This window comes from Aythya marila (assembly GCF_965140915.1).
Source record: "Aythya marila genome assembly, chromosome: 2".
In the NCBI taxonomy this organism is placed as follows: Eukaryota; Metazoa; Chordata; class Aves; order Anseriformes; family Anatidae; genus Aythya; species Aythya marila.
Genome location: NC_139043.1, coordinates 89,900,592 through 89,914,952, shown reverse-complemented (window position 1 = coordinate 89,914,952; position 14,361 = coordinate 89,900,592). Strand labels below are relative to the sequence as shown.

General features: G+C 41.6%; 1 protein-coding gene across 9 annotated transcripts in view; it reads right to left on the bottom strand.

The window, feature by feature from the left end:
- The window catches only part of FHOD3 (formin homology 2 domain containing 3), a 420,526-nt gene that overhangs the window by 143,432 nt on the left and 262,733 nt on the right, over nt 1–14,361 (bottom strand). For all 9 annotated transcript variants that reach the window (XM_082753307.1, XM_082753302.1, XM_082753303.1 and 6 more), the window contains exon 6: nt 8,751–8,845. In XM_082753307.1, coding sequence (XP_082609433.1) covers nt 8,751–8,845 — 95 coding nt within the window. The remainder of the gene's footprint in view (nt 1–8,750; nt 8,846–14,361) is intronic.

Genomic DNA, 14,361 nt, shown 5'->3' with positions numbered 1-14,361 from the left:
AATACAGATGAGGTACCTGTCTGTAGCGCTTTCTGGAAACATGCCTATTCACTATGCTTTGTTCTCTTATTTTCCTGCTGATGTTGTACACTTCTCTCCTGCCACATGTGATGCAGGCCTTGATCCCCCCACTCACCAAGGCTCACGGCCCCACTGCACACCAGGACATCTGGTGCCCATCTTGAACGCAAGCACTTGTCCAGCAGCTTGCTGGAATGAGGCACGGGAGACCAAGGGGATATGAGGACAGAGTACAAAGGGGTTTTTGCTACTGTCACAAGCCCACAACTTTGATTTTCAATGCCTATTCACTGGGAGTATTAAGTACATAAACCAGAACCAGTCATCTGATAGATGAGCACTGTAGCAGGTTTAAAGTAATGTCATTTTTTTCTCAGTAATGGTCATTTCAGACTGAAGATGGCTGATGCCCTGCTCCTGGGCTCCTTTACTGCCCTCCTGCCAATATCAGATGCTGTAAAATTTGGTAGCATTAGTCTTAGTTTTGGAGATCAGGACTCGGGGAAGGGTGGATGAATGGCTTCCTACCAGGATGCCAACACTCAGGCCACACGCAAGCGTGCACACAAATAAGCACTCCCTGTGCCCTCCCATGTCCCGGGGCTGCAAAACTGAAAGCAGCTAAGGTCTCGTGGTTGGACACTGAATTACTGACTGGACTTGGGAAATGATTATGATAACAAAATCCGAGGAAATTCAGAGGAAGTGCATTAATTGTATTACCTGGATTTCTGCACTCATTTATTTTTAGAGTAATAAACTCCGCCTCATCTGAAGTTCCAAGGTAACCTATTTTGATTTTGGTAGCATTTCAGTAACCAGATGAGCTTTCCTTGTTCTTCATCAAAACTTCACAGTAGTCCACCTGCCCTCCACCAAGCACCACAGACACTGCCAGAAAAGATGCACCCCTGCATCAGCTAAGAACAACAGAGACCAGAGGATGGGTAACCCTGCAAGCTGAAGCATTATGCAGTGAGCTCATTAAACAGTGCTTCCAGAGAAAAATCAGTCACAACTGCTTCTTTTATTTCCATAACACGCTGCATTCCCTTAAAATGCAGTTTACTAAAATCCCGACTGAGTAATAATGATATTCCTACCTGCAAAAAAACAACTTAGCTATCCCAACAGGTTTGGCATAATGACAGCAGGGTGTTTCATACAGGCCAAGTTGATTTCCGTGTTTAGATATGTGTGAGTATCTCAGGGAAGCATACTTCTTGCATCTGATGGCACATACCATAAACTTGGATTACAATCATCTGCTTTTTATCCTCGGAACAACTCGTTTGTATTCCTTCCCTCTTTTCCATCTGACAATTTTATGGCTGAAAATCTGCTGCTTTTCTTGTTCAGATTTCATAGTCAAGAACGTTTCAAACTGGTGGCTTCGTGCAGGCTGAGTTGACAACAAGCAGGCTCCATTTTCTTTCCCTACAAGCCTCAATACAAACCAGCTTTCCACCTGCATCTTCACCTTTCATACTAACGCTGGACTTACTGCTTGTTAAAAAACACTAGCAGCTAACAGCAAACATTAATAGCTAGGCCCTGAGGCACAGTAATTTGCTCACAAATGTCAATGATAATAGATCTGTGACTCTGAACTGCTTCAGTGAAAGAGAGCAATGCTATTCTAAAAGTTAGCATCAATTTTTATGTTTTTCTTTCTTTTTTTTTCTCCTCCACACTTAATTATAGTATTACACTTTCTTTTTCTTCATGCCTTTCATTTACAACAAAAAAATTGTACATCTATAGGGAAACATGGTATTTTCTGGAAAAGATTTGGATATATTTCACTCCCTGCTAACAGGACATTTTCTCATACATGCTTGAATAGATGTGATCAAGTGAAAAGTTGAGCCTGAACATTCACCACATTGTTGGCAGTTAATCATTATATTTTCTCATTCTCCACTTCAAATGAGTTGAAATAAGATCTCTGATGTGATATGGGGGAACTGCGTGCTTTCTAAGCATCATCTTGATCTACAAGAGTTCATTCTGAATGTAGAAAAATAGGTATTTATCCCTTCAACATACTTGGGGTGAATGCAACAGACTGAGCTGATAACTACTGCTGTGGGACTGGGCTACTGCAAACAGCCGTATTTGATGGGATGCCTTTGAAACTCATCTACAAATACGGCTGGTAAAAAAAAAGGACTTGAAGCAGTCTGTCTGCTAGGTCGGACAGAACACAGCGAGCACATAATGTAGTCTGCACTGGCTGGCTTATCCTATTCCAAGTTTATTGCAACATCCTGATGCTTATCTTCAAAGCACTAATTAAATACAATTCAAAATAAACTATGCTCATGCAACAGTGTAGTTACAGATTCTGAGTGGAAGACCACGGGAAGCTTTCCACTGACTTCAGTAAGCACTGGCTCAGGCCCCTGAAAGGCAGGAAGTAGAAAAGTTAATTTCCTATAAATCCAGGATTTTCTTTCTCCGGTACACAACCATTTTCATAACAATAGTTCAATGGCTAACTGCATATCAGATGAGATTTAACAGCCAGTTCCTAAGCTGACATGAATGGTCACAGTTCCGCTGAACTCCAAGCAGTCCTACCTCTTCACCCCAGCTCAAGTTCTCGAGCATGGGGCAGGGCACTCAAGGGGAGAGTTGTCTCTTCTAGGAGGCAAAGGAACCTGAGGAACTGAAACACTGACACCTAATGGACATTTCTACCTGGGGTAGACATGAAAACAGAACAAAAATACAGGGTTATTGGATTTGTTGCTGGAGGTAAGAGATAATGCAATCTATGTTGTTTGTACATTAGCTATATATGGAGTCTCATTTGTCAAAGGCTGCAAATGAGTTCATTAACCACCACAGCAGCAGACTGGGAAGATGACAGCATATGAAATTAATCGAATTCGGTCTTTGAGCTGTGTAATTTCTTCTGGATGCTTAATTTTTCTATCAGGCCTGCTTTTCCTCCAAACACATTAAGAATAAAGAGCAAGAGAATTCAACAGCACTACCTTCTGCTCAAAAATTGGGCATATTCCTGTGCATATTCCATTTCATCATCCAGGCAATGTTAACTCAAAACAGGCCATCCATACACAATGATTTACAAAATATATCATCAGAAAAATTCATGAAATGCAAATACATGACATTTCCAAGAACCTCATCATGAAAGTACACCATCCAATCTCTAGTGGTGAGTTTATTTAACATGTTTTGCTCTTCTGTGGTACTCAAGCTAATATCTCCAGTCTTATTCAGATCTTTTAATTCCCTATGGTTTGTAACTTTCTCCATGGCTATAAATCACTTTACCATAAGATCTGTAGATCCAGCTCAACATCCATTTTTACAGGATTTGGTGAGAAATTTCTTGAGGAAAAAAAAAACAACACACAAGTTCAAGCTCTATGGTATTCTCTGCTCTGTTCATGACTTCAGTTGAGTGCAGGCATAAAGGGCTTGTGAAACACACTGATTTAATCAAGTGCTTAAACTGAGTATTTGCTTCTACATACCTTAAATGACTCACTTGTAAAATTAGGTTTAGTGCTTTGTGTAACTAACAATATTATTTCTTTCAAAATTATCATGAAATGACTTGCCAACCATATACATGTAGATGTTTCACAGTAACCTCACAGGTAAAAGCTCTACTGAACTTTTCTTTTGAAAACAGAAACTTTATTTTGAAACCAACAATTTCATACACTACAGCTATGTCCCATTTGAACACTGATTTCAAAACAAAGAGGAAAGAAAACACATTCTTTTTCTTCTTTTGGATTGGTTTATATTTAAAATATTCAGAAAGTCACTATTCAATACAAAGGGAAGCAAAAAACTCACACGAGGCACAGGGACAACCTGCTAGCTAAAATTCATATTTAACCTTGCAATATAGGACCCAGACAGAAGCAAAGTAGAAAAAAAAATTAAAACAAGATGTGAGATAGGAATCTTTAATCAACCTTGTTGTGTCAGCCTAGGCCTAGCATTCTTCCCAATCTTCTGAGGTTACCCAGCACCACTTTGAAAATGGATTACTTTCCACTGAAAACAATGCCAAAAAGGAGCTTTAGCTCCCCTGGGGAGAATTAGAACGGCCTGGATCATCAAATGGGAAAAAATAATCATTATCAGTAGCAGGCAGAAATGGAGGGGAAGAAAAGGTGAAACCAGACTCAAGATGTGGAATGCTTAATGTCTTATACATTTGAAGACCAGCGTGAAGTGGCAAAACCTTGCAGGTTTGTGATGCTAAGGAACTTTTGCTTCCTTTACTGGATGATATAAACAGTTGTTTTTTCTCCGAGATGTTTTGTTTGGAAATGTAGTTTTTGTAAACGCTCGGTAACCAGTCCTGGAGAGGGTAAGGCACTGATACAGCATTGTGTGCTTTCTATTAACAGTTCTGAGTGAATACCAATGCATGTGAAAGATAATACATATTACCTCATACATGTTAACAGATGAAAAACACATTACAAGGACTAAATGTGGCTTAGCACTTCTACATCTCTAACCTGGTGTCCCCTGTTTTGCGTAAGAGAAATTTTCCAACAGTCCTTGCCATCACCCATCAAACCAAGCCTACCTGCAGGTGAGCCACCAGAGAGCTCCAGAGGGCTCTGTGCTGCCAGCACAAGTGCCTCAGGTCCCTTTGCAACCAGGCTAAACATAACTTGCAATTTGATACGAAAACTTAATTCTAATTTCAACAGCAGCAGTGTACAGCTGGCAGAAAAAACAAGGAAGTGGTAGAAATATCGTTTCCCAGATGCTGCACGGTTGAATCTAGGTTTGGGTTACAGCATGTGGTCAGTTAAAGCAAGATCGTTAAAGCAAGATCCTTCAAAGGTTAGTTTACTTAAAATAATAATAATAATAATAATAATAATAATAATAATAATAATAATAATAATAATAATAATAATAATAATAATAATGGAACAATGCTGAAAGCACTGTTAAGTAACATTCATTGACTCATTGTTTGGGGGTTCTGTCTTTAAGCAAACGATCTTGCATGAATGTTCCATGCTACCATTGAACGCTGAGAGAAAACCCTATTGACACAGATACCCCCTATACATGTAACTTCTGGCTTATATAGGATGATCACGCCCTTGGCCATGCTTTAGCCCTCTTTTGTAGTAGCACAGCAGTACACTGCTGACTTCAGTTAGGGATTACCAGTCTGTGGATGCAAACAGGATGTAACCATACACCTACAATTAAGCACATACTTGAATACTTTATTAAATGGGGAAAGGCTAATGAACATAGCTGTGTACATAGCTAATGATGAAATAGCAGTGATACATATATTGAAATTTGGGTTATCCTGTGGATGTGATGCTCCAGTGATCTACTAGCCACTGATGACTGGAAAGCAGTGCACACCGAAGCTGTGAAAGGCCACTGGCACATACCAGCATGGTCACACATGGGTGCAGGTGTCTTGCAATGGCCCTGGAAATCTGGGACTTGCTGATAGTATTCTTATCTTTAAATAGCATGGCAGAAGCTAACTTGAAGTTTCCAATCTAATGCCTATGTAATACCAGTTTGAATCAGAGGCTCTTTCTCCACTAGCACAAGTCATCTAAGATTAACTTTCCTCCCTTTTTTCAGTTCCTCACCCTGATGCCACTGGTGCCTTTAACCTTGTGTAAGGGCAGCAGCACTAGTGCAGCCACACTGCTCCAGTTTTAACCACCTCACCAATAACTTTGTTCAGGGAAAATTTAAACTACAATGTTACAATTAATGGCACTATCCAATAATCCATCTATATAAAAATCTATTGATGCTTAGGGGATAAAACCAGAGTGGAACTATCAATAGTAACGCATATAACGGTGACAACCCAGAAGGGCTTTCAGTTAATTGCTTATACTTCTTTTGTCTCACTAATTTCAAGTTTCAGTCCCCTCCCTTCCCCTAACAGTGCAGAAATATTGCTAGGTGCCTGAAGTGGAGCTGGGTGCCAAAATTACAGCTGTCACAGTGCTGAGTGTGACAAACCCTAAGGTCTTTCGCTAAATGCATGTCCTGCAGTGGAAAACCACATGAAATCACATACTGCTCTAAGCGAGGAAGGGAGACAGAGGCAGCAGCCCCATACACAAATACAGCAGAGCAAGTAACAGCAAAAGGCCAAAACCGTTATAGAAATTGACAGAAAAAAATCTGCAGTGGAAAGAATTCAACCACCTCCACTGCTGAGTTTATTAAACCTCATCAGAGTTTTTGAGAGGGCAAGAAGCAATGTGTCCAGCCACAGCTGTGGCAGCTGAACGGCTGCGTGCCTTCTGTTTCCTCTTAAAGGGATTTGTCTTGATACTTAATTGGCTATTTTACTGTTCCTTTTTGTTCAGCAGTGTTAACAGATTTTCCCTTCCTTTGCTGCAGAGAAGGGACCGGCATAGTAGGACTGCAAGTTAGGCTGTAGGTATGGTGCAGATTCCACAGATCTCTTTTTCACAGAAAGCCCAAAACCATCTTGAAGTGCATAAAGCAGCTGTCACACCACATTGTGATAGTAAGCCTGTCATACCTTCGATTAGCTTCTGGCACACAGACATGGACTTACATCTCTTCCAAGACAGTCAAATAATAACAAAAAAGCAACTTTGATGCTACCTGAAACCAAACTATTCAAAGCACATTGCCCACATTCCTTAGCTGCAGGCACTGAGCCAGGATATGGAGATAATCATTTGGGCTGACCATGGGGGAGGGAAGAAGGAGTTTAAGGACTGGAGAGTTACTCTGGTCAAGAAAATCTAGCCAGAATTTCATCTGCAAGGTAGCAATACAGACTTGTATCTCCCTGACTATGTGCACTAGAGAATTAAAGTAATTATGGATATCACAGCTTTTTTTTTTTTTCCTTTCTTTGCTTGATTCTTTCATCTGTTCTATAGAAAATAAGCATCCATAACAAGCAAACCATTTCTCTCTCTTCTGGCACTGCTTTTCCAACTGTGGCTAACATTCCCTGCTTCAGGAGGGCAAACTGCCCAGCGTAACACCCGGCCAGCAGTGGAACACTTTACGTGGGGGAAAATTGTCTCATCATCTCCCAAACATGAACTGCTCATTAACCATGCTCAGCAAGCCCGAGATTTGATGACCACAATTATGATCTTACTTTTACATATCTACCGATATTAGCAGTCAACCCAGGTAAATCAGTTCTGTTAACATTGCAGTATCTATTCTTTGTTTGATTGCCCTCTGCAGCAGTGAAATTTTCACACTGTAGAAAAAAAATCTGTAGTGGCTATAAAGCACCCGTGGGACACAGACCTCTTTTTTTCTTTCCTGTCATGGATACTATTTTTAAGAGGGAAAGGGGGAAAGTAGTAGCATCTCTGTGTCACTGCAGTATCCACAAAGCAATTTTCTGTGACTCAGCCACTTGAGGAAAAATTTCTGGACATCATTAATTTTTTTTTTTTTTTTTTAATAATTCTAATTACGGATTCAACTCCACCAAGTATGGCATCTTTCAAGTTGTTAACAATACCTAACATACCCTATACCACTTACTGTGTCATTCAGATCTGTCCCAAGAAGGTGGGGAGACGGCAAGAGCAGGAGCAATCCCTGCGGCACTTAAAAGACTTCAACTAAAGTTGGAGTTGCAACAGATTGCAGATTTGTGGCTTTACCTACCCTATAACTGTTCAGGATAGAGTGTAAGCAGAATATATGTTCTTCTTTTTCAACTTTCAACATAGGTAGCCTTAAAAGTTGGATGATACCAACTCAAGCGACAGACTCTGGTATAGGTCTTCAGTTGTTGCCTCCTCATATGCAGAGAACAACAAAGAATCCTCTGCAGCCAGGTACTAGACTTTATATTAGTACTAGAGCTCTCTAGAGACAAAGGAGGAAGCCGTTCTAATTTGTTCTCCCCCCATGCTCAGCAAAGTTGAGCAGGACAGAATGGCTAAACTGTAGAAAAAGATTCGCATTCACAGAATGCAAAGGGGAAAAAAAAACACACACACACACACAAAGTGGTCTCAATTAATGTCTTGGTAACTGCAACTGCAAGAAAAAAAAATAATCTGCTCCATGGTCAACTGCACTGGCAGCACAGACAGTAACAAAGGCATCTCTAGGTCAGCCCCGAGCAGAGCAGGCTGAGGGGAGGCCTCATGGCGGCCTGCAGCTCCCTCACGAGGGGAGTGGAGGGGCAGGCGCTGAGCTCTGCTCTCTGGGGACAGCGACAGAACCCGAGGGGACGGCATGGAGCTGGGACAGGGGAGGGTCAGGTTGGGGGATAGGGAAAGGGTCTGCACCCAGAGGGTGCTCGGGCACTGGCACAGGCCCCACAGGGCAGTGGTCACGGCACCGAGCCTGCTGGAGTTCAAGCAGTGTTTGGGCAATGCTCTCATACATAGGCTCTGTTTTTTGGGTGGTCCTGTGTGGAGCCAGGAGTTGGACTCGATGATCCTGTGGGTCCCTTCCAACTCAGGATATTCTGTGATTCTAGTACCTTTGCTTTCAAAAACAGAGCGAGTACCAAAAGCATAAAAGAGTAGGAAAAAGTTAGAAAAAGAAGTAACAGCCCAGTGTGCCCTGGTTTCTATGCAGAGCGTTATGTACTCATTTAGAGCCTAACACAGTCTGTTAAAACCCTAATGCATACGTAATACAAATAGAATGCTTTTAAAGAACACCAAAAACATATAAAGCAAGAATTTTGGAGAGTGTCTTACCTTTGACCCAATAAGCGTGTACAGCCACTGGATGGTTTCATTATGATTTATTACTCCATTCATGCCATCAACATAGAGCATAATTTGTCCCAAAGCTATTGTAAAGAAAAGAGAAAAAAAAAAAACAACAAATCAGACCTGGTGAATATATATATTATGACCCTAAGAATTGCTGGCCATTTACTGTAAGCATTGTTTTCCAGGGACATGGGGAGCCCAACTAACAAAAGCTGCATTGGGCAGGATTCTGTTGGACAAGATCCTGGGCAACTGCAGTAACTTTACTGACTTCATCTGGATGATATAAGTGTGAATTTCATCCAGTGGCAAGCATGGGCACTTGCTCCTTTCTAAAGGATGTCAGGTTTTATTGCCCCAAACTCTGAAAACAGTATCCTATGTGCTGCTTACTATCCTAACAGATCCATTACCTAAAATGCGTTAGATCTTGCGAGTCAAAACTTTCCCCACTTGTTTCAGCACCATATAATGCTTTAATCAGTGCATTTGGATTGACCGTTTCAGTTAATTTCAGTAATCTGAAATTACAGCAGGGCAATTAACACCAAAAAGGACAGCAAATATTCACCATTGCATAGTGCTCGCTTGCAGTAAGAGTTTTGTATTTTAGTGAGAAAATACAACAAAGCATGGTCAACAATGAATCATCTTTATTCATTGATTCTAAAGCATTTGCAACGTTTCAAAACATGCTAGCAAAATATTTCATAACAATAATTCCATAGTTTGTAATCCTGATAATGTAAGACTAGAGAAAACAGCTATTAAATCTTTTCAGACTGATAAGGAAAGACATTTTTCATAAGGATTATGAAAAGTGGATTAGCAAAATTCATCTATCATCTTCAAAAGTTTCCACTGTTAGATCTTCTGCTTTATAGCAGGAGATCAAAGCACAGTGGGATGAAAAAGAAATCACTGATGTAACACCTTTCAGCACAGCCTGTTGGCATAACAGCTCAATTATATAAGGCACAACCCGACAAGCCCCTCGTACATCGCTTTATGGGGGAAAAAAGGAAAAAACCCACAGGGTGAGGAATATTACGACATTATTAATCTTCCAAACACATTCTAAACATTTGCTGAATTTTATGTAGGTTGTGAACCATGCAGTACTGCTTTCCTTGAGGGGAGATCTTCAAAGAAATGTGCATGTTAAGCGAGAGCTTTAAATACCCCTATAAGCTGAGCAGCTTTCATTTTTACATCAAGTCTCCTCCTTTTTCTCTGGACTTTTATTCCTTATCTAATCTGTTACACCAAGCTAGAAGCAAAGCTTGAACCTCCACAGTCATGAAGACAGAGAAAAGGAGAGCAAGAGTGCTGCGTCGAGGGGATAACTGGCATCTTAGGCAGGCTGCCCTGTTCTGGGGAGGTGCCCATCTCTCTCCACTGCTGTACAGGAAGAAATCCTTCACCGTGCTTCTAAGACATGGCTCAGGTGAATAACATTAGGTGGCAGGGACACAGGCCCAAGTGTTAAGGTAAAACAAAAATGTAAGGCAGTCAAAAAAAGGAGATAAGAAGTGCACCAACTGAATAAATGGCTTCTTTGTCGCGCTCTCCTTGCAGGTCTCAGAAAGTGGAGAGCACGGCTATCCCATCAGTAATCAGAGAAAGTTCTTAATTCTTGTTTTTACTTCCTTTCAATACCAAAAAGATTTGGCCCTTGATCAGGATGAGATCCAGTCATGATAAGGTCACCAAGCCTTTTTTTTTTTCTTTTTTTTTTTTTTGTACAAATTCTTCGGTTGGGGGTGAAGGGATTTAATTTGAATTTGAAACAAATGTGAAACAAATTTTACTCTTGGCACATGCTTTCCAAATTAATATAGAAATCAAAGGCAGCAAGAAGTCTGCTTTTAAAGGCAAAACATGCACACGATACAAAATTACCCTACTGCTTATACTTAAGACCGATTAGAATGGATGTTTAATGGGGATCTGGAATGCATTACTCCAGCCTCTTAGATGCAGCTCTTCACTACAATAGGTTAAGGCAAATCAGTAGACCTTAGAAAGAAGCCACAGAAAAGTTTAAGGGATTCCTTTCATCTACTACTACTACTAACCTTGCCCCCCCATCTCCCAATTCCTTCCCACAAACTTTTTTTTTCCTTTTTCTTTTTTTTTTCTGTTAATATTAACGCTATCCCAAGTATATGATAGCATCTATATCTTTCCAGCAACAGAAGGGGTCTTTTGGTTATAGGTGAAAGGTTAGTAACACATGATAAAACCACTAGTGCTGCCACTTGATGTAGTGGCCAATAAGCTTCATGGGACAAAGAATTACAAAGAATGCCATGAAACATCTAAGACAGGAGATACGTTTGCTATGGAGTCATGCTGTCCACATACAAGGCATGGCTCCAGTTGTTATCTGCCACACATCAAGTTATCAGCAAGTTATCAGCTGCTGACAGACCTTGGAACAGAGCTTCATATTGTTATTTCCTGTCTCCAGGGGTCAGAAAAATGAAAGCAAGACATGATAGGCAGTGCTGAGAGGAAAATGACTTTCATTAGAAGGAAGAACAAGTTATGGAGTATCTATGTGCACTTTCTATAATGTTGATGCCCGATAACTTCTTTGGAAAGGAAAATAATTCTATGAGAAGAGTGGAATGTTTTTTGTATTTTTTTTTAAATGTAAAATGTTTTTCACCTAACATCAAGTGTCTGTGCTGAAGAAGCAGAGGTAACACCCATCAAACAAACAGTACAGAAGTAGAATAAGATGAGGAGACCACAAAAGCACCAGTGTAGGAGCCCAGCTGATGGGCTGCAGGGTTCCCAGGCTCTCCTGGAGCTTGGGACTGACTGAGCAGGGCACACCAGCCTTGCACTGCATGGACACACGGCACCCTACACCATTTGGTATTCCCTGCAGCTTTTTTCTGCAACTGTTAGCCTACATCTCAGCCCATGGCCATAGATTGCGACGATAGCTGTGGCTGTGCTGCACACTCCGTGAACACCCATACCCCGTGTGTGCATGTCTGCTTGCACATGCACAAACACACACAGCCTTGTCCAGGAAGGGCAAGCTAATTTGCAAGGCAGCCTAAGGTTGTTCAGCAGGACAATCTGCTCCAAAACCATTTAAGTTCACATTCATACGTGCCTTCAACCAAACTTTTTTTTTTTGACTGAAAACCGAGGAGGTTATTTAATCCATTTAATCCCATCTCTCAGCCAACTGGAATTCTCTTTGGAAGTATATCAACAGCATACTTGCATTAGGAAAGCTTGCTGTTGTGCAATAGGGGGCTGGGAGAGGGGGGTTTAAATACGGAGCAGACTTAATTTGGAATTTCTTTGCTCCCACCACCCTTGTCAAACCCTTAATCTTTTGTGAGAGTAGTTTGTGACTTTACCCGTAGCTATTTTCGAGGGGAAAATTGCTGAATTTCTTAGGAAGGGCTTAGCTAGAGAAGGACAGACCAGCCAAAAACTTCATAGATTTGTGTGAAATAAGAGGTTTAAGAAAATCTCTAAAAACTTGCCGGTATTGGCATTGATGCTCTCCCGAGATCCTCTATAAAGTTAACAGGACCAAAGGGGAAAAACTCCAGCACAAAACATCATCACATTCCCATCCAGGCTGTCAAACTTTTCAAAGCTGTTTCCTGTCCACACACCTGCTTCTATAACCTCTATCTGCTTTATATTTTACCGCAAGCCTGCTTAGAGAAAACAGAAGCACTGAATGAGCAGAAGTACTATTTGCTTTCAGTTTCCAAAGAGCCAAAACACCATTCATCATGTCAAGAGCTATGGCAGCAATGCACCTTGTGTTTAAATCAGAATAAGCAAACATCCACAGTGAAGTGGGCCAAAGCCAGGCCCTGCTTGGAGGTTTCAGCTCCCAGGGAAGCTCCTGGTCCAAACTCAGCAGCCACTTCACCAACAGCCGCGGCGGTGTTTGCTGCGAGCTGTGTAACAATGGCGAGCATCGGCGCCTGCACACCACTCCTCAGGGAAGACCTTATTGCCCCTGAAATGTCCAAGCATTGCATGCCACAACCCATAAAACCATGAGTTACAGGGCATATGAGCCTATATGGCAACCTACGTGGATTTCAAGGCAATTGGACATCGCCCCTTGCATGGCACAGACTACCACCACTGTAAGACTTTCAACCAGCAGCAATCACACAGGCAGGATTAGGGAATGCCATAATGGAGCAAACAAGCCAGAAAACACTGCAAAGGCCTAGAAGAGTTACAGTTACCATCATCAGTTTACATGAAGATCCTTTTCCCCTGATGGTGATGAAAAATCATCATTAATTACAGCTTTGTTACCACCCAGCTACTCAAAAATTAACGAAATCACAGCACAGCTCTGTGCCTGTAAGAGGTGAAATCAGGTGAAATAGATGACCTGGCCTCTCCAGTGCTTCTGAAAACCATCTTGCACTAAGCAGCACTGTGCCAAACCTTGTGATTCATACTCACTCCACAGGCTTATAATCAGTTTAAGTTTTTATGTTTTTCCTTTCTTTGTTATTATTGGTATGCTTCATTTTAGCTTCAATGCAGTATCTGTTGTTTATAGACCTATTCACATTTCTTTCCTCCTGTTAAAGATATTGTAATGTCATTCAGGAAATTAAAAACATTTTATTCCTGGCCACAGATACAAGAATATTTTGTTTCTTATCAAAGTTTCTTTAAATCCCTCTTTGACTAATCCTTTCTTTTTAGCCCTTGCTATTTTTTTCCCCATCATCACAGACATCATGGCTGAAACATGCTAAGAAACTGATTTACAGGGCACCTACATTAACCCATACTAGACTAAGAACTGAACTTTCTCACAGAAATAAAATTTTAAGCTGAAGCCAGAAAGATGGTTCTGCACAGACTTAGATGTATAGCATTGCTACTAGAAATGAGAATTTCAATGCTAGCTGATACTATTTAAAGTCCAGCTTTTAGTCTTCGAATCGGTGAATTGTTTTGGTTGGAAGGGACCTTAAGGACCACCTAGTTCCAACCCCCTGCCATGGGCAGGGACACCTCCCACCAGACCAGGTTGGCCTTGAGCACCTCCAGGGTTGGGGCATCCACAGCCTCTCTGGGCAACCTGTGCCAGTGCCTCACCACCCTCTGGGTGAATAATTTCTTCCAAATACCTAATCTAAATCTCCCCTCTTTTACTTTAAAGCCATTACCTCTTGTCCCATCCCTACACTCCCTGACACAAAGTCCCTCCCCAGCTTTCCTGTAGGCCCCCTTTAGGCACTGGCAGGCCGCTGTGAGGTCTCTCCGGAGCCTTCTCTTCTCCAGGCTGAACAACCCCAACTCCCTCAGCCTGTCTTCATAGGAGGGGCACTCCATCCCTCTCACCACCTTTATGGCCTTGTTCTAGACTGATCATCTTCTTCATCTTTTAGACTTGCTCTAACAGGCCCACGTCCTTCTTGTGCTGGGGGCCCCAGAGCTGACTGCAGGGCTCCAGGTGGGGTCTCAGAAGAGCAGAACAGGGGGGAAAAATCACCTCCCTCACCTTGCTGGCCACACTTCTTTTGATGCAGTCCAGGACACAGTTGGCTTTATGGGCTGCAAGCACACATTG